The sequence below is a fragment of the Rhamphochromis longiceps genome, linkage group LG23 (assembly GCF_057381845.1).
Source record: "Rhamphochromis longiceps isolate RC_006_pf linkage group LG23, R_longiceps_female_GT1.1, whole genome shotgun sequence".
In the NCBI taxonomy this organism is placed as follows: Eukaryota; Metazoa; Chordata; class Actinopteri; order Cichliformes; family Cichlidae; genus Rhamphochromis; species Rhamphochromis longiceps.
Window position 1 is genome coordinate 36,050,858 of NC_140578.1, and position 21,661 is coordinate 36,072,518.

General features: G+C 40.1%; 1 protein-coding gene across 1 annotated transcript; it reads left to right on the top strand.

The window, feature by feature from the left end:
- The first annotated feature begins 1,245 nt into the window (after positions 1 to 1,245).
- On the top strand, positions 1,246 to 18,128 carry ndfip2 (Nedd4 family interacting protein 2). Its single transcript, XM_085397819.1, has 8 exons — positions 1,246 to 1,504; positions 7,789 to 8,023; positions 9,349 to 9,479; positions 10,944 to 11,031; positions 11,343 to 11,467; positions 13,482 to 13,548; positions 13,632 to 13,737; positions 16,162 to 18,128. The coding sequence occupies exons 1-7, from the start codon at positions 1,478 to 1,480 to the stop codon at positions 13,733 to 13,735; spliced, it is 777 nt and encodes a 258-aa protein (XP_085253945.1). The 5' UTR covers positions 1,246 to 1,477; the 3' UTR covers positions 13,736 to 13,737; positions 16,162 to 18,128.
- Positions 18,129 to 21,661: the final 3,533 nt, after the last annotated feature.

Consider the following 21,661-nt stretch of genomic DNA (forward strand, 5'->3'; position numbering starts at 1 on the left):
AAATATAATGCTAATATATGGTTGTTATCAATAATAATAATAATAATAACTCTTAAAGCTTAGGTGTAAATGTAAGGTAAATTAGATAAGTAGAAGATCACATATGCATTAATGAATACAACAACGATAATAGTAATAATAACATTAATGCGCAATACAGATTATATTCCAATTCCACCCAGTGCTTCCTGCAGAAGTTCTCTGATGACTCTGCAATAGTCGGCCTCATCACTGATGGGGACGACAAGGAGTACAGAGGACTGACTCAAGACTTTGTGGACTGGTGCCAGCTGAACTACCTCCAGATCAACGCCAGTAAAACCAAGGAGCTGGTGGTAGACTTCCGCAGGCACAAGCATTCTCCACTGCAACCACTGAACATCCAGGGTATGGACATTGAGGCTGTGGACAGCTACAGGTACCTTGGTGTTCATCTGAACAACAGACTGGACTGGACTCATAACTCAGACGCCCTCTACAGGAAAGGGCAGAGCAGGCTGTACCTGCTGCGGAGACTCAGGTCGTTTGGGGTGGAGGGCCCACTCCTGAAGACCTTCTATGACTCTGTGGTGGCTTCTGCTATCTTTTATGGTGTGGTCTGCTGGGGCGGCAGCATCTCTGCTGGGGACAGGAAGAGACTGAACAGGGTGATCCGAAGGGCCAGCTCTGTTCTAGGATGCCCTCTGGACCCAGTGGAGGTGGTGAGTGACAGGAGAACGGCGGCTAAGCTGTCATCCCTGTTGGACAACGTCTCCCACCCCATGCAGCAGACTGTGACAGCACTGAGCAGCTCCTTCAGTGGGAGACTGCGGCACCCACGGTGTGGGACGGAGAGATTTCGCAGGTCTTTCCTCCCCACTGCTGTCAGACTCCACAACAAAGACTTTAACTGAACAAACACACACATCCACACATGTGCAATAACACTAAGTGCAATAATCTTTTCTGGCATCGTTGTATTTTTACTCAGTTGTATATAGCATTCGTATTCTATTTTTATCTTATTGTATATTTTTATTCTATTTTATTCTACTGTATATAGTATATTATTTTATTCTATTCTGTACAGCTGTGTACTGTATTTATTCTTATTGTATTCTAATTTTTGCGTCATAACTTTTGCACTGTCCACTTCCTGCTGTGACAAAACAAATTTCCCACGTGTGGGACTAATAAAGGTTATCTTATCTTATCTTATCTTATCTTATACATTTTAGTTTGAAATATTTAACCGGAAGTGTGACATCTTTAGACTAGCTTGAAAGTGGGTGAAGGTTTTTACACAGAACGGTATTTTTCTGTGAATGCATTGTAGGTTGTAGCCATTTCTTTCATCGCTCAGAATCCGGTTCTTCAGCGTTGTGTCTGGAATCAACATCTCTTGCCCGTGACTCACACATCGGAGTAAACCCAAGTCTTATTTTTTTTTGATAGTTCTCACCGGCTGGCTCGTTTAGCCAGCTGAACCTAGTCGAAGATGGACCCAGCGAGCCGATACCAAGTGGTGAGTGGAAGCTGATCAAAACACCGTTTGATAGCTCGGCTTGCCACTCGTCACAGGCACCAGGCCCTTGCCAAAAAAATTAATGCTTATTGTTTGTATTGACTATTTAAAATGCGTTATGTGGGACAGACAAAAGCCGTAAAAAAATCAAACTTTCACAAGTGTTGTGTTTTTCCCCTAAATTGGTTTTGCTATGGTACCCAGCCTTTGATTAGCCACCTCCGTTAGCTGGCCAGCCAAGAGTAGTCACGAAGGCCGTTTAAGTGAAAATGCTTTTAATAGCGCTACACACATAAAATACACTCTCTAACTTGTCGTTACATGTGTACATTAAAACAGAGGTGTAGTTACACGGTTTTTGGCAGCATAAATTCTGAGAAGCTTAGCTCTAAGTTAAGTGGTTAGCATAGGGATTTAGTAGCTGGCTCATATTAAATGTGGTAAGAGGGCCTTTTTCCCCTCTGGTTGTATTTTTTTAAAGCTGTATTTCCGGCTTAAACCGCAGCTTAAAGGGCTGGTACGAATCAAGAGAAAGGAATGACTGTGACAAATAAGTGTTAACGAACTAATTGTTCAGAAATATGACTTATATTATGTCTTCGCAGAATCATAAAATTCTATAGTAATGCAGGGAAAAACTAATACTACTACTGTTAGTCAAAAACATTAATGGATGCCAGCCTCAGAGTATGGCTTCTTTGGTTGAACTGGCCTAAGAATGTGGAGTTTGTTCCTTCTCTTAATGTATTGTAACAGCAGTGTTGGTAAAACTTTGGAGTCAGCTATGAACCTTGGGACATAAAGTATGCTTTGTGCCTTGTATTCTGGTATTATGGCTGATAATCCCACAGCATATTCGGTATGAGCCAAGGCAAATCAGCAATGTCCTTTTTAACTTTTCAGCCCTGAACAAAGCAGCGATTCACACCAAGTTCTTTTTTTTTGGTTTTTTTTTTAACTCCAGCACAATACAGTGGATTCTCAAGGATGGCTTGGATGTGGCCAAACGGATAAGTTATCTGATATTGTGGTTTGTGAAAGCAAACAAAAAATATACTAATAAAAACCCAGTGTTCATCACAGTATGCCTACACTGTCATCTCTTGCTCTGTTTCCTTTCTAAATAATACTACAGGTATGGGGCACTGCTGCTGTGAGGTTCGGGTGTATTTGGACACATGAGGAGGCTTGTGGCTATGTTGTTAAGATCTTATGTAATCCCCTGTGCTTGCGTGGGGGTGCAGTTATGCTTTGTCCTTGATTCTGAGCCAGTCGTCGGCCGCTCATTCACTTCCCTGCCTTGTTTGCTGACCCAGCGCTGGTGGAGGTTCAAAAGTCGGTTGGGACGGCCAAGATCTTAGTTTTTTAGAAGTCTATCGGTGTGGTAAACCAACAGATTTCACTGTGACTGTGCTTATTAAAGAAGCTATTTAGGTTTGTTAGTCACCTCTGGCTTTTCAACTTGCGTGATATCATTACTTATCACAAAGGGTGTTTCCCCTGTTTGTCGCGGTGTTTTACCACTGTTCGAAAACCACCATTACTTCATGGAAAAGGTTTCAAATGGTAGATTCGCCTTTCAAAAACATCATTTTAAGCAGATTATCAGAATTGTGGAATTCAGTCCTGCTGACGCAGAGTCAAAATGAGTTTCAAATGAAAACTTGCATAGCTTCAAGCTATGCAACTGAAGTTTGCTGCCTTTTTTTTTTTTCTTCCAACTTTTTACATATAAAGCAATCATTTTGTTAATCAGGATTTTTTTTTTTTTTTCAGTACAATAATCATGAAGTGAAAATCATGACATGCTGCGTTTGTAATTTTTTTTTTTTAAACCTTTTCAATCCTAAAGTAAAAATCTGATATCGGCACATGCTTAGTCAATATTTCTAATTGATAAATCCGACATGTAATGAAGCTGAATGTCAAACCCAAACTGCCTCAAGCTTTGCAGTGACATCAAATCAATCTGCTCTTGCTAACTGTAAACTTGGTGAATGTATCTGGCTCAAACATTAGAGGCAAGCGTGTTCTATTGCCTATTAGATCAACACAAGTCAGCAGAACAGCATACCAATTCACCCAACTAAAGGTATCACTGTAACTGTTTACTGACGATTGTGATCATTTAAAATTAAATTCATTGATTGTGTCAGTCACACAGATCATAATCTCATCAATAATTGTACTTTTTGTAAGCTTAGTCTTCAACATCATACTTTTGTATGTTGAGTTCAATTTAAGTTGCTTTCTTTGTTTTTTGCATGGCTGTCCCACCTAATATTCATATGTGACAAATGAGGTTCCAACTGACTTTTGGCAAATTGCAGTTCCATTTACACATTATGAAGGTTCAACAAGAGGATTGGACCTAAACATTAGTGGGCCATGGGAGTTTTGGGCTCTCACCCTAGTGAATGGCACCATACAACAAAACTATCATTAAATCTGCTGGTGCATGGTGTTGTTTCAGGCGAGTGATGTGCTTCTTGAGTTTGTTTGCAGGTTGAAGACACGAGTTGACCATTGTGGTGATTTTTACCACCATTTAAATGATCTATCAGTACAGAAGCATATACAGAGAAATGTTGCAAGTTTGTCTTTCTGAGGAAAATCTTTTAAAAAAAAGCCTGCAATTTCTTCACTTCTTGGTTTTCACTTCTCTTATATTATCGCTGGTATAAAAGATACAGAACTGTGGTGACGTCACCACTGACGTGCAAAGTGACCAGTGGAAATATATTGGATCCTTCGATTGCTCTGCTGTTTTTAATATAAACACGGTCCTGTAGAACAGCGGTATAGTGATCCACCCAAACTATTGCTATTACAATAATTATATTGATGATGAAAATCAAGAACTGAGGATTATTGTGAAAGTTGTCAGCTCAACTTAGATCAGTGTTTTTCCTGTGGTTCTGCCTCTTTGATTACAGGCACTTTACTGTGCTCTTGGGGAATTTGTTCTTGGACTTTAAACAAGCTAAACTTGCTTAACCACCTTGAGACAGCTTTTGTTATTCTTTGGGTTATCAGCATTCTGACGCACAATGAGTCTGTCAGGTTATCCTGCCAATCCTGGGTCACGTAGCACTGTCCTTAAAGTTACATGCAGTTTACTTAATTCTAAAACTACAATCTTATGCCTTTGGCCAGGAGCTGACTAGATTGAACTTTCTAATGGATGCCCTTTTGGAACAGAGGGGCGGAGGTGATTCCCTCTCAGTTATACTGTAACCATCATCTGTAATTTCAGAAGGTGTTTGGCTCTAAGACCTGACAAAAAAAATCTGCTTAGGCTTGTAGATGACCCTCTCAGATGTCGCGTGGTCTGTCATTAACTTATTACATGTAGATCACTTTTCCAGAAACCTTCCTCTGTTGACATATTGATGTGGCTTTATGTATCTGTGCTTGCTGTGTCAAACATTCTGTTTAGGGCAAACCGTACTGCTCTTACTCATTTTACTCCTCCTTACATGCAGGCTAAGGATATCACTGTAATTCAACATTTCTTAAGCTTCTACATACTGTAGCAGTTCATTTCTTTAGGGTTCAGATTGTGTTAGCTTTCATTGAGTACAGCTCTGACAGATGCCAAAGGGTAAAGACCAAGGATTAGTCTGTAATGCTTAGCTAAGGAATTAGAACTAAGCAAGAATAATGGAACCTGCCACCACTAAGAAAGTCTCCTATAGAGTGGTAATCACCTTTCACTGGGGTAATACAGTATTTAACTTTCTGTGTTTTTGAAAGGGCTAAAGGCATAACTAATTATTAATGTCAGCACCCATCATGTTCCGAAGCAGTGGTGTGGGTGCCCTGGCAATGCTTCCCAGTGCTAACAGACATAAATGTGAAGTGGTAAGCAAGATGGAACATACAGTTAGCATAGTATAGCTGTTTTTGGATTGTTTGTATGTATGCAGTGTCAGAACTAACTCACATGTGCCCAATATTAAATTTGTAGTGCTATCAGAGCTAATGTTAGCCACACACTCTGGGTGTTTTCTTACTTTTACACTAGTTGATTACTCTAAATTTTCATTTTAGTTAGAAAACTAGTAGCTATTAGGGCTGAACGATTATGGAAAATAATCTAATTGCGATTTTTTTGCCCCAATATTGCGATTGCGATGCGATATGCGATTATTTTTTAAGGTCTTTGTCTTCTGTATTATTAAACAAAGACAAGCAATACATCATATAGTATGGCCAATACTATATTACATTAATTTTAAACTGTTCTTTCCTGGAAGACAGACCTCTGTTATGATGACATGAGGTGATGCATGAATTGATGACTGACATTTTTATTTAACTTCTTCAATCACAACAGTATATTTGAACATACACAATAGTTTATTTTTAGCTTACAAACATCTGAGCATAAAGTGCTGACAAGGAACCCTGGTGTAAACATTAAAATGAAAGTCAGTACAATGTGCAGATTGCAGAAATATACATAAAAAAAAATCAGTGGCTTTACCACACTCAGTTTTTCGACATCTGTGAACTACTAGACAGTCATTCAATTAAAAAATAATATTAAATAAATAAAACTAATAAATAAAAAATACACACATCTTACTGATCTCTGCAGTCAGTAACATTACACATAAAGTGCAAACATAATAGCAATTGTATAAACACACACACAAACACGCCTTTAAAGTTTAAAGGCGTGAAATTGGACGGTCTAGCCTTCTGATTAGCGTCACCGCTGTCTCGGTGGAGTTTAATAAACTCGGCCGTCTGCTTCTTGCTATCTAAAATATAACCAGACACTGGTGTAAATTCTCGACTGTCTCATACTTCTGTTTAATAAGTTTTCTGTTTGACGTTTAGTCAGCTGTGTGAAAACCAAGGAGGAACCCACCCGGGGGATTAATAAAGTTTTATTTTATCTAATCTAATAACTTTAATCTCAGCCAAACCGATTTACTCACGAACAAACAAAACACTGAAAAAAGCCCAACGATAACATTTTTAGGTTGTCTAAGTGACTTATATATTACGTTTAACCCGAGCAGCGAAACTCCGCGGTGATCTGAAAATGATGTGCCGGGAGTTGTGCCGTTCTCGGCCGCATCAGTAACCCTCGAGCTCCCGGCTAGCTGTCGAGCTGGTGGGTAGCAGACGCCTCTGAAAACGTCGAAGCACTTTTGCAAATATGGGATATCTTGATAAACCGAGCAGATATTTGATGTTTACACAACTACTTTCTCGCCTGAAAATATGTTAAAAGTTTATTTTGTGACCCAGAAAGATTAGTATGAGTAATTTTAAAACTTAGTAGCGGCTGCCATTGCTGGAAACTGGAGTTTGGCTGGGCCGCGCTATGAATTCTGGGATATGGTAGTAATTTGGACAGCCTTCGGCGCGTCGCTGTGACGTAATCGGTCTACAAATGCGGCCTCAGGAGGATGCAGCCCATGAATTTGGACATGTCCAGAGTATAATCGCAGCCTTTGCGGTTAGAAAATTGCACTTGATCATGTCGCGATATTATCGCAAATGCGATATATCGTTCAGCCCTAGTAGCTATGCATGGATTTAACATCCTGACTCCATACATTTTCTCTGGAGGACTGGCATTTGCTGCTTTTTTGAGGTCACCAAAAAGTAAAAAAAAAAATTCCACTTTGAAGTGTTGCCCCCTTTAGCCACAACTTTTCAGCAAATAGTCCATACCACCTCACCTTTATTAGTGAGACGGAATCCAAAAAACATGTCATTTTTACACTTTGTTTACCCCTGTTGTTTTTTTACAAGTACTCTGGTGTTACACTGACAACTTCTTCTGTCAGATGCTTATATTTGAAAACAACCTAAAGCACTCAAAATGAGACTGAAACATACATGTTCAGATTGTTTGTTTATGTTTACCTGACTGATACAACAACTAACTTGTCCGTACATTGCTATAGGTGCGTGTTTTGTTGTTTAGACTGGCCATAGCTTCCCAACTTTGGGCCTCCCTTTGAGAGCGAAACCAGAGTTTGATTTATATATATTTTTTTGATTCATATATATATACACACATACATATACATGAATGAAAATATTGAAATCTTTTGCTTTCTGGTTTGTTATTTCAGTCGACTGGCAGCTGTTTTTATGCAGTCAGAAGAATTGGAGTTTTCAGACTTTGAAACTGCCAACACTCTGGTGCTTTCTTCTCAAGTCTTTCAGAGATGTAGGACGAGAGTGTGTGCATGTGTGCATTCCCCTTGAGCAGCAGCATTGGTTTTGGCTGATGATCTGCTTCTTGTTATATTCAGTTGCACAATGAGGACGACTCTTCGGAGGCCGGCGCCAGCGAGCCACAGCCGTGCACTTCTGCCACAGCCCAGCCCGGCACATCCGGCCAGGACCAGAGTCAGACTCGGGTGAGCCCGACCCCAGTCCCCGCGGCAGGGGAAGCATCGGGTGTGAGGACTCAGGGGGAGGCAGTGGACACGGCACCACCTCCATACGCTTCCATCGACTTGGGAGCAAATGCTGCAGCACCACCTGGTACTAATTTGACTTTAATTGCACACAGAGTTTGGTCTGATTGCAGCTCTGTGGTGACTATTTGGAGTGTTTGTAGCTTTGAGTCACTTTAGTTTCCAGGACGGTCTCAGAGCGTTATAGGAAGTGCACAGCTCCGCTTAGGGCTGCTCAATTAATCGAATTTTAATCACGATTACGATCTGGGCTTTCAACGATCATTAAAAATGACTGAGCCGATTATTAGCCCCTCCCTCATTTATCCGCGACACCTTAAAGGCCGGTCCGTGAAAATATTGTCGGGCATAAACCGTCCGTGGCGCAAAAAAGGTTGGAGACCGCTGATTAAGAGGACCCGAGGGAAGCTCGGAAAGCTAAGCAGAAGTTATTTGGAGAGTGACTGCCGTTGGTTGAAAAGAGAGTTTAAAAACAAACTTCAGTGGTGTTGCACACTATTTTATATTATTTTTTAAAGTCATTGTTAACCCTTTAAAGCCGGTCAGAGCTGCACGCTCCGTTTTGTGTAACTATTGTTAAATCCCTGTAGAACCTGAACCGTGTAAGCTAGCGCAATAATTTGTTTTGCATATGAAACCGGAGGAGTTGTACTTACATCTGATGCCATCAGCTTGTCCTCGGTCACGATTTCCTTCCACATATAGCTTTGCAAAAATTGCATAAAAAGCGCTTGCAGGAACAAAAACATAATATTCCAGAAACACGCTTTGCCGTTCCTATCAGCTGTTCGTAACACTTCCCACAGTGAAATGATGCACCTGCTGTTTTCTTTGCAAATTTGCATCATAGGATTGTTTTTTGTTTTTCCTGCAGTGTATAAAAATTGCTGTATCTCCAAAATAAAACTATGAAGACACTCAAAATAAATTTCCTGTGGTGGGAAACTATTTTTTGCAACTTTATTGTATTTAAAGTTTTGAGGGATAAACCTCTTAAATTTCTCCAAGTAGAAATATATGTAAACAAAACAAAAGCGATTTTCAATTTTTTTTGTAGTTTATTGCACTTTTTTGCAATTTATGTAATTACTATGGACTTAATGCATACATATTATTAAAATATGGGCTATAACAGTTGTATTGATGTATAGCAACTTGAAATGCTCCCACAAATGGCACTACAGCATGTAAAAAAATAATATAAGCTCTGGTGGACTTGGTTCTATAGTAGGTCTTAAAGGGTTAAATAAATATCGTCAAATAATCGTGATCTCAATTTCAGTGAAAATAATCGTGATTATCATTTTTGCCATAATCGAGCAGCCCTAGCTCCGCTTTGATCCTGCGTGCTTTCTGTCCTTTTCTTACTTTTTTCCTCCTCTCTCTCAACAGAGACTAGTTTCCGAGGTGACTTCCCTGTGCCGCCACCCTACAGCGTTGCCACCTCATTGCCCACATACGATGAAGCAGAGAAGGCCAAAGCAGCTGCCATGGCTGCCTCAGCAGTGGAGGTGATGCCACGGGTAAGGAGCCCTGCTCACACACGGTCGCCCTCTCAGATCCCCTCTTATTATTCTTGGGTTAAAGTTCTTCCACTGAAACATTCTTGTGGTTACTGGTCTTTGGTCTGGGTGTGGTTCACCTCAAAGTAGGGCTGGGCGATATGGCCTAAAATTCATATCGCGATATAATCTGAAGCGCGATATAATCTGAAGCACGTGCGGTAACGATATATATCACGATATATTCTTTTCTTCTGTATAACGTATTTTCCACACTATAAGGCACACTTAAAATCCTTTAATTTTCTCAAAAATCGAGAGTGCGCCTTATGTATGAATTCTGGTTGTGCTTACTGACTTCGAACTGATTTTTGCTTGCAGAAATCTGTTAAAAAATGTTTTAGTACAACTTTGGTAAGCCGCACTGCTTGATGGATTGTCAGAGCATTACGGCTGCCGTAGTGGGGAGCTTCGCGGCGTAATCTGGGTCCAAAGCGCCGTCTTCTTCAGGTCCCAAAGTCAAACGAACACTGAGAGTTAAAGAGTTAAAAACATGACATACCATGTTCTGACTGAGAGATTTTGAAACAAATTAAAACGTACAGCTCTGCTACCACTTCCGACATAAATGAAGACAGAAAACTAAACAGCAGTGGCGTTTGCAGGGTTACTGAAGTTGGACTACCTGGTATATAATGTTGTACCATGTATGTTAGCATAACATTAGCACAGTGAAGCTGGAGGATGAACCCCAACTTTTTTTCCACTTATTAAAAGTTAACGTGAGGGATTCTGGTGGTCAGGGACAAATGCAGTCGCATAGCAAGATGCTATACACGGGCCAAACTTCAGTCAGGAGAACAACTGAGATTATTCATCCACAATATGAGGTTGGTTATTAATATAGTGTAACAACATGGGAATAGAACAGCTGCGAGAGAATTCAACATTAATGAATCAATGTTACGGAAGTGGAGGAAGCGCAGTTTTTGGCTTTCCTCATATTTCACAAGTGCTTCATCTCTTTGCTATGACTGTCGGCATAATTTGCAGATGATAATGGTTGTAGCCACTGCGATGCTTTCGACCAAAACAGGCGCAGCTTGATGACATCATCAACATGCGCTGTCGCGATAGAGCGGTATAGTCAAAATCTCTATCGTTGGCCAAATTTATATCGTTTCTATCGTATATCGTTTATATCGCCCACCCCTACCTCAAAGCATGCCAGAAAATTTTTGTCTTGACTACCCCACGCTTGTGACACTCCGGACCAAAGTAAATGCTGAAAGGCTTTATTTCTACCAGCTCTGAGTCTTCCCATTCAGAACAAGTAAAACTGCATTTCAGTTAACTTGAATTTATGCTCTGAGCACGTTATATCAGCACTTTAAAGGTTATTGTTAAGGTGACTTACTAATTCCAAAATACATTATGACTTTTAAAATAATATAACATTTGTACGTCTGTGTGTGTCCGTGTAAGGATGATGACTTCCCTCCCAGAGACGACTTCAGTGACGCCGATCAGCTCCGAGTGGGTAACGACGGGATCTTCATGTTGGCCTTTTTTAGTGAGTCTCGTGTTTTCTTTTGTTTGCTTATTTATGTGCAAAGTAAAGAGACCTGGTAGCAGCTCTGTTTGCTTTGCCCAGATTGCAACACACTCGTAAAACAGCATGTGACTCCCTGATAACAGATGAATTAACCCTCGAGTCTCACTCATAATTCAGTGGATAAACATTTAGAGAGACGCTCAAATCCACTGAGACTGTTGTTACTTTTAGATTTTTAACATATAATTTAAAAAAAATCCACTGCTGATTTCAAAGTGAAAGTCACTTAGATGCCCAAATAAAAACAAGTCTTCCTGATGTTCCTTCAGTGGCCTTCCTGTTCAACTGGATCGGGTTCTGCCTGTCGTTCTGTCTGACCAACACCATTGCGGGGCGCTATGGGGCCATCTGCGGCTTCGGCCTTTCCCTCATCAAGTGGATTCTCATTGTCAGGGTATGTTTTTCCACTGTTTGTTTGTTGTGTTTGAACGATGGAGGTCAGTGTTACACACGAGGATCAGGGTTTAACGAAAAGTTGAGCAACTCAACAGCAATCTTGGAAAGAATCTGTGCAGTTTGTTTGTTTTTTTAAAACTTATATCTAAGTGAATGAGAATGCAGCCATTACTGAACATTTTAATATTATTCTCCTACAGCTACACCATGTTGTGGATGTTTTCCATTAAATAAAGCCTGCAGACAAGCGGTGAGCGGTAGCTAACATTCTTTAATCACAAACAAAGAACAGAAAACCAAGCTTGGTGGAGAGCCTGCATGATCGTGGGGCAGACGGTCAGCAGAGTCTCACTGAGCCTAGCATGGCTCTCAGTTAAATACCTTCTCCAGGAACAAAAGGCAGTACACAGCTGTTTCACACCTTAAGGTTCACACTCCCTTGCTACCTCCCAGAGTCCTCAAAGAGAGAAAAGATTCTTCCTGTGGACTTGTCTGCTTCCCCCAACTTCCTTACCAGACCCCCACCATCTGTCTAACTGTATGAGTGTGAGACATGTTAAAATCTAGTGGCGCTAAGGCATTATACAATAAAATAATGTGATCAATACATAAATAAAAGAAATTCCTATACAACCACGTGAACCTCTGAGCAGTGCTACAGGATTAGCTTTTTGGGGACGAGTCTCAGTGTCGTAGACCCAAAGACTTTGACCTTGAGGGCTTTGGACCGTACTGCTGCCAAGCCGTGAACTAAATGAGGTTTCTCTGTCAGACACTCTGAGTCCTTTACGCACTCTCTCCAAATCACCATTCCCGCATAGTTTGTCTAAGGGTGTTACCCAGAGTTCATAGCCCTTTTATGTTAAACACAAGGTTGGTAGGTAATGGGGGGAAAATGGCAATGTCATACGCTCTGCTCCTCTGTGCACAACTACTACTGCAGAGGCTCATACAGTGTTCATACCATTACCAGCCTCTGGCAAACAATCAGCTCGTGCTACTGAGCAGACGACCTGCTGATCGGCATCCTCAGTCATTCTGGTGTTCTGGCTTTGAAACGCGAAAGATTGACATAAATCTGTAATATTCTTTGTTGTTTGGAAGTTTCATCAGTTGGGTTGACAAAGACTAAGTCTAATGTGGTCTACAGGCGAGAGTTTAATTGTGCTCGCAGTAGAAGGAGCATTATTATATCAGTTGGGAGCTGCAGCTGAAAAGCTCTCAAGCTGGTGGTGGTATTTGTGATGTTTCATTTCCTTTGCACATGTCTTTGAAGTTTGCAGAGTGTTGTTGCTATTATTATATCTTTTCATTTGTGAAGGTCAAAAGTCTCACTGGGATTAAAAAACCTCCCCCAGGAATGACGTGGCCAAGAGGCCAGCAGAGCCCTGAGAGCTGTTCAGAGTAAGCTCAGGACCTGCGACGCCCGTGCTTCCTGTCTCATTGTTGTAGGTTGAGATATCGAGAGCGAGTCTGATTTGGGCGTCTGATAGAACTGCAGCTGCTGCTGCGGAAGAACTCACAGGGGGACATTAAACACACTTAAAAACAATGCTAACTGCATCCTGTGTTAATGTCTGCACACTCATGCCCTTACCCGTGTGTGTGTGTGTGTGTGTGTGTGTGTGTGTGTGTGTGTGTTAGGGTGACCTTGAGGTTTGACTTTTTTTTTTTTTTTTTTTTTAAATGTCATATTTCTGTTTTCAGAGATTGCCCTGTTTATACACAGCTGTCATTTTCCACACAACACATTTAGCAATATTTTCATTCATGCACTAGTCAAAGTAAGCAGATTTCATACCATCCCCGGTCCTCATATAACTGTTTTTTTTTTTTTTTAATCTATAGTGTGAGAGCACATGACTGCTGGTCAGGCTTCATCGATGTGGGATTTGTATTTTTTAATGGACTTTATGAGAGAGCGTCACTTTGTATAAAGAGCAAATTAGACACAGCAATTGTTTCCTTCTGATAACACTAAAGCCAAACTCTCTCTTCCTGTGTGTGTCCAGTTCTCAGACTACTTCACTGGCTACTTCAACGGTCAGTACTGGCTGTGGTGGATCTTCCTGCTGCTCGGTGAGTGCGCTGCAGTCAGTAATCGTCCCTAAAAGCCAAAAAGCCTCCGTGTCAGAGTGACTTCATGATTCTCTCTCCCACAGGTCTCCTGCTGTTCTTCAGAGGTTTTGTGAACTATCTAAAAGTTCGCAATATGTCAGAGAACATGGCCACATCTCATAGAACACGCCTCTTCTTCCTCTACTAAAGGTATCAAAATCTTTGTATTGAGCTGGCTCTGTTCAACTGGATCAGAGTTTTTCAGTATGTGAAGTATTCAGATCTGCATTTGTTTTCTAGGTGTTTGGTTTACAGCTCCAGCTTAAACTGGGGAGGTTTGATGAGATGAAGTCAGGACTAGAGTCTTTCAGGGTCTCGTTCGTGAATGTGGTAGGCGCAGAGCTGACAGGTGGCTGTGGTAAAGACATGGCATGTCAGCGGAACTGTTGGTCGACCTACATGCAGAGTTTTTTTTCCCCTGTGGCTGTGAGCTGTGGGAGCTGTGGGAACTGAGTGAACGAATAACCCAGCCAAGACTCGTGACATGTGTCTCAGCACCTCGCTGCTGCTGATAGACCCTGTGCATGAGAAAATGCTAACTTCCTGGTTTGAGACCAGATGTGGGGTTGTACATTTCCGGTAGCTTTACTTTGCGGTCAATCGCTACTACGAAGATATACTCCAAAATCATCTCCAAAACTCGAAAACGGAAAGATCGCGTTAAGTTACAAAGAGCAGAAGGTGGGAACACTCGCCACTGTTGTGTCATAAAAAATCTAATGATCAATTTTGACGTTTAAAGAGTTTAGATCGATCAGTTGTTTACATCACTCAACACAGGCAGAACTGCATTACTGCAGCAGAAGACACATCGTCCACATTCAGAAGCACATCTCTGTATAGTGACAGTTATTATGATTTAAACAGGCAAATGTTCAGCATTCAAACTACAGGTGAAGAATAGTCAAACCAGATGTTTCCCTGTTATGTCGATATCAGCTAGTCAAGTACACACCTACACAGCATGTTAACAAACTGTGAAAAAAAGCCACACAAAAAATGAACGATTGCTGGTAACGTTTTCTATGCATTAGTATTTACGAAGGGTATGTTGTGACTTACCTTCACAATTACAGTGGTCCCTCGCTATAACGCGGTTCACCTTTCACCTCGCTGTTTCGCAGATTTTTTAGTGCAAGTTTGCATGTTTATTTTATTTTATTTTTTTACATCACATTGTGTCCTGATCGCTGCAGACGATCTCCTCCGTGACGTCTCTCCTGTACAGTACAGAATCGCTGCATCGATCGCTAGCAGTGTGACTCTGAAGTGCAGTACGTTATGTCCACGATGTCCACGAAACGTTTTGCATCGTCAAAAAATAAAATTGGCTACTTGATTTCACCTATCACAGGTTATTTTTTAGAACATAACACCCGCGATAAACAAGGGACAGCTGAGAAATATAACATTTGAATCCCTTTTCTCTTTTGCTCTGAGGCGCGGGGGAAAAAATATCGACAAGTCGATGAACATCATTTACATATATATTGGGTATATGCCCAAGACATCTATTGAAATGTAAATCGCCGCTTGATTCATTCATTTGCTTAACTTGTTTTGGACCGTAAACAAGGCGCGAATAGGACACCGGAAACAAAGCTCCCCACAGGAGTTTCCGCACCGGAAGTAGCATATGCTAACGTGCACACAGTCTACTGGCCACTTTGCAGAATTAAAGCCTGGTGAGCAGCTGCACCTGTACAGAGGATCTGTACCTGGAAGAGAACGAGACAGGAGAGTTGCTTTCCAAGTTAAACGCAGCTTAAAGCAGCACATAGCTATTATCTTCAGCTCAGGTGATCTTTGTCAGTTCTAAAATTAGACACAGCCCCATTCATGGTAATCCTTTCATGATGTAATTACAGATGATCGTCAATTAAAAACAGAAAAACGCACCATTCTCCAAAAAGCCAGCAGCACACAGCTCCTGCTGATAGATTGAAAAGTGTGCTGAACAGTGGACACTTCTGTGTGTTCCTGGGTTCACTTCAGCCGGTTATGTTAGAACCTCTGTCTGCTCTGTGGCTGGTTCAAGGGCCAACAACAACACAAGTAAGAGTAGCCCACAAACTGGTTGGTCCATATATGTTTGGCACCGCCTAAACAGTAAACAGCTGCAGCGTGTAGACAACTTGGAGTAAAGCACAGGCTCTACACGGGACCAGTACAGGGTTACTGCACCACGCCACAGTGAGTTTCAGTGATCATTTTACACCATGTGCTGAAATCTAGAGCCAACGTCACAACATCTCTTATCTTTGGAAGTGTCACAATTTAGTCAGCGGAAGTCATAGTCACACGAGCCCTGAGGTTCTTTGTTCAAGGTCGTGAATGCTGAAGCTTCACGACTCATGTTTAGTGTAGAAATGTTTACAGTGTCCACCTGACAGTGGACAGTGCCAGTTTGTACAGTGTGTGAGAAACATAGTGTCCAGATAAAGGTCATCAGGACGGATGTGCAGTTTAAAGGTGGTACTGATGCACTTAGACAGGAAGTTGCAGATCAGATATGTTCTCATGTTTAATAACTGTCACTGTTCGCCCCTAATGTGTGGAATTCATTCCCTCCAGGTTCTCCGTGCCGTCACCGCTCCATTCCAATGTGAACGTCCTTCCCTCCCCCTTGAATGACCTGACTAAAGAGCCTTGCAGTGAAGAGAGGAGATGGGGAAGGAATGGAGGAAAAGATGTAGGGAGAAAGAGTTACCAGTTTCATTAAAAGTAAAACACGGCTCAGCTCTGAAGCAGCTGCTTCAGAGCTGAGCTGAAAAATCCGACTTTGATGATCACGTCTCATCCCTGGCCCTTTTTGCCCCCCCCCCCCACCCCCACTTCATTTTCCTTTGATTCAAAGCTTTTCACACTGTCTTCTCTTGGATCATGTGACGGAAACACCAGACCAGCTCATGTGTCACACAAACCTGGCCTGAGGCGAATTTAAGAGTTAACATTTATTCACAAAGCACAACAAAACAGTGTAGGATGTACATAAAAATAGCTTTGGCAGTTCTAAGCTAGCTTATGTGATGCCATGCGGTGACAGCAGTGTTAACAGCTTAAAGCTGAATCACAAAACCTTCATGACTATAAAGTAACATTTGGAATTTTAAAATAGAAACCGTGTAGGAGGTGAAAACCCATTATGAGACTTTGATATTCAGATTTCCCCTCCAACAGCCTTGTTTGTCTCACTTGAAACAAACAGGAATTAAGGATTCAAACTGACAGACCTTTTAGTTACTCGTGGAATTTTAAAACACACCACTGTTTACTTTATATGGTTTTATTATAAAATGAATAGAATTCATGGCACATTAATGTTAAAAATAATGTAGTTAAAAGTAGCATGAAATACATTAATTATTTAACAAAAACATTAAAATAATACTAGCGGTGTGTTTAAAAATTCCCTGATGATTGTTTCATGAACTTCTCTTGAGCTTGAACTAAGCACTAGTTTTGCCGTATTATTTAAGCTTAGGGTGTTATAATGAAGTCTTAATTTAACGCTGGTGTAGCAGTTTGACAGCGCCAGTCCTTTTTCGTCATCTCAGATTTTCTTCAAATCAAATTTATGCAACAGTTTCCATTATAAGGGCACTCAGAACCGAACACCGAAGCTCTGCTTAGCTAGAATTGGCTCAAAATATAATAAATAATATAACTTTTTTCCCCCCTTTTTTTCAGTCGGTTAAGTTGGGGCTCTGAGCCAATGGAAGGTGTTTGAAATTGCAAACTGGAATTTTCTATTATAATAATTTAAGATAATACAGGTGCCAAAAATTTGCATCAGCAATAACGGCACTCTGGACTGATATCAGTCACTGGCAAATATTTACTGATGATGTCACATTGGATGTGTGATGAAGAGCTTGAAACCTTTAATGACAAACCAGAAGCTTTTCTTAAAACGATATCAGATAACATGTGCTGGCAGAAACTTAGCATTGGCTAATATTGGCTCTATTGACTGATATCAGGAATGACAGCCACAGATATTTATGCATTATCCACCAATTAATTACAGTATGAAAACCTAAATAATTCAACTATAAAACAGTGAAGGGGGAAAGGAATGAGAACAAAAGCAAATTTAAAATGCAAAAAAAGTGGTTGTTTTTAAAAAATAAATAAATTGACGAGTCATACTGATGCTGTTTCTACTTTTACTGTTTCCCTCTGTGTTCTGTGTCATAAACAGAGCTTCCTTGTTTAAAAAACAAAAACAGAAAAACTTTGAAGTTTTCCATGGTTGAGTCATGTGACCGACTGAATATCTGCTGATATTCCTGGTATCAGTCAGTAAAGCCAATATCAGCCGATACGGGTTACCTGCTGATATCGGTGCATCTGATATTACTCGAATAAAAGCTTCTTGTTTATCTTGTTTTTCATTGCAGCGACTTTCCCTTAGAAACGATGGAAACATTTGCACCAGCAGATTTCCTGAATTGATTTTTTTTTTTTTTTAATCTCCTTTCCCTCAATAACAATCATTAATCAGCCTTTTTTTTTTTTTTTTTTTTTTTTTTTTTTTTTTTGGTAACATTTTTGAATCAAATAAAAATGAACAGCTTTCATTAATTAATTAATTTATTATTTTTGGGTTAAACAAAAAAACCCAACCCTCACTATTTCACAGCACAAGTTCACCTCATCTCGGTCGGCAGTGAAACGGCTGCCTTTTCATTTTCAAAACTGTCTGTTTTCTACAGAGGCACTAACCAACGAGAGCTCGGTGGGAAAAGTTTGTTTTCAGGCTGCTACGGTCAGATCAGTAGAAAGTGACCCTAAAGTGGGCCTCGTATGCATCTCCTGCTTCGGTGCTGTTGAAGTTTAAAACGATAATAAGCATTTTTACATAGAGGGCAGCGACATGCCAGGCTCGAGGAGAAACTCCTTGAAATACACGAGTCTTATGCAATTTACTCAATTGTAATGACCTACGATTATTGTGGCTTTAAGGTCCTGTGATAATGAAGTAGACGTAGTTGAGTAGTTTAATCAGAGACTGAGATCCAGTTGTGACATCAGGGAGTGAAATGGCTGTTATTGGACAAGCTGGTTCTGCATGACCTGCATGACTCGGACAAAAGCCAACACACGGATCTCTCTGAGGTTTCAGCTTTTCTGATTACATTTAGGATTTCTTCCTCTTTCTTTTCATGGCGTGAGAAGCTTTCAGTGATGTGACTCCTTTTTTTTTTTTTTTTTTTTAATAAATCAATGTTAGCTGACGTTGTGACTTCCAGTGAGTGCGATGACGGCGATGAAGTCTGGGGACACGCTGTTGCGTCTTGAATATGGAGCCTGACTGGACAAAGAAAAATAAACTTTTTTTTTTGTTTTGTTTAAGTAATTATTATTTTTGTCATTAAGAAAAGAGAAGTGTATATACCAGATTATGCCAATTCAGAATATTTGCACTTTGAAGAACTTCTGTACAGTATGATTTATGAATCTGCAAAACTGGATCTGGGTTTAGAAAAAGGTTTTCTTCAGCCATCATTGAATTCTTAAATCATCCCAAGTGGAGAATTTGCCTTTTGCACTTTTTATTTTTGAAAATAATATTTGTGTGTGTGTGTGTGTGTGTGTGTGTGTGTGTGTGTGTGTGTCTCATCGCTTTTAGCCTAAACTGTGACAGCTTGAGAATTGCCAAACTTTTTTTATTATCTTTTCGACTCTCATCATATCCCACTAAAGCCTCTTTCAGCAATATTCTGATCTTTTGGTGAATTGATGCTCTGCTGCATGATTTTCCCTCCCAAATGAGTGGGTAATGTTAGGATTAATCTAGTGCAAAATATTTCTCTTTGTATATAAATGAGGGGAAAAACGAGGCGGCAGCCACACTGTTTCTCTTGTCCAAAATATGTCCAAGTAACATGTTCTGAAGCGGTTGTTATGCATTTATTATAACTGGAATAATGATGACAAATAAATAATGTGTTTCAAAAATAAGAATAAAGTTCAAAAGTCTGCCACTTACATTTTATGTTGGCGTCTGCTTAAACTCATTTGGCAGTATTACTTACACTGTTCCACTTACAGGTTACGGGGTTAACATGCTACTGTCCTGTCAGATACTTGAGTTTCTGTGATCTCGACATCATCAGCGTCATTTTGTTTTTCTCCCGCTGACTTCTTTGGTATAATTTCCTGGTTCTGGCGTCACAGGGATAAAGCTTTCCCAAGTAAATTATAAAAATCTGAGAGCTAATCTGCCAGGTAAAGCCTGTGTATCATCTTTATTGCTTATCACCACACAAAGCTTTACCCAGAATGAAAGCTGACACAGGATATCTGCTCAAGATGAGTCGCACACAGAAAGTGAAAACACCCACAGGTGCTGATTCAGCTTTAAAAATCAAGAAGGTCGCTTGAAGATCATTTGAGGTCACTGGTCCAAAGGTGAAGCACGATTCGCACCTTTCATCAGGATAATGATTGCAAGCTACCGAGCAACGTCTCACAATAAAGGGCGATGCAAATCTAAAGTTAAAGCCAATGAAGGGATCATGAATAGATGCCTAAAGTTGTAACACAATCTAAAATATATTTAAAAACAATCCTGAAATGACACAAATTAATATTAGGAAGTAAAAAGTGCCAGAAAAGCTGAGGTATTAAACCTGGAGGGGATTTTAATCCTCTCTAACGCTGAATGGGATTGCAGGTTGAAGTCTTTCTTCAAATAATGACATTCAAACAGTTGTTATATAATACACCTACATATATCTATTAATACATTCATGTATTAATACATTCAAGTTCATTTTCATGTAGCTTGGAATACCAATTTTAAGTTACAGATGTATTCAATTTTTCATTATCTCTAAAGCTGAAAGCAAAGGTTAAAAATAAATGAATGTTTTCACCAACTCCACTAGATGGAGCCAAAGATTTATAGTTTATGTAGGTCAACGCGTCCCATCAGGAGAGAACCTCAACTGCCTTTTTTATGTCTGCAGCTAAGTTCCTATTAACATAATTTAAACCTCATGCCCATAAAAATGAAAACTAAAAAAACCCTTCATATATCACTGCCTCTGGATTTTTTTTATTTTTTTTAGCTCTTGTCATCAAAATGCAACAAGTTAGAAATTGAATTTTACAATGATGTTTGTGCTTTCTTGGAAAGAAACATGTTTTTTCCCCCCTATTTTTATTTTAGTTGTGAATCTAGTCAGATTCAAATTTGTTTTATAGTCAGACATGGGCTTCGACCTTTATTTCCTGTGGTTGAATAAAAACGCTGAAGTGGTGACAGCAGCTGTGGATGAGCGGAGGATCATTTCCACAGTGAACGAAAAACTCATTCATCCATCCAAGTGCAGAACACTCCAGGTGTAGTGGGAGTTTTTGAAGGTAAAGAAGTGAAATTTTCTGCAATTTGGTGGACATCAATGCAACTGAGGATGTATTTCACTAAAGGCATAAAGATCCACGGCAGGATCACAATAAATCCATAATATAATGTGTCGGTGGCCATAATGATATGAGCCTAACTGGAGGGGGTTGTTTGCTAATCGGAAGGTCAGTGGCTTGTCGAAGTATCCTTGGGTAAGATACTGAAATCTCAATTTCCCCTGATTAGTCCACTGGAGTTTGAATGCCGTACTACATATTGACCCTTTCATGCATTGAATTATGACAACATGCATGAAAGGCATGAATGACAACCTCAATCAGGATTTTTTCTCAAGTATTTTATTCATCTTTAGGCATGAAAAAAAGATTTGAGAATTTCATTTTTTTAAACATGTATTTTCCAAATAGTTTTTACATGTCCACTTAAGTGGACAGCATCACCTTTGGAGTGGGTGGATGGTATGGAGTGACACATCAGTGTCCAATGTAGTGGTTTATATGCAAGTATACCATCAACACTGACACAAATAAAAGAAAATAGCCTCTGTCTACTGTAGTGACCACCATGTGTGAAAGGGTTAAACAGAGCAGAAAAGTACTATGTAAGTACCATGCTGTATCTTATCTGGCTTCGTAATGCAGTATTGCTGTTCTTTTCATCTGAGAACCTCCTTAAACTCAGTTTTGCGCGACTTCC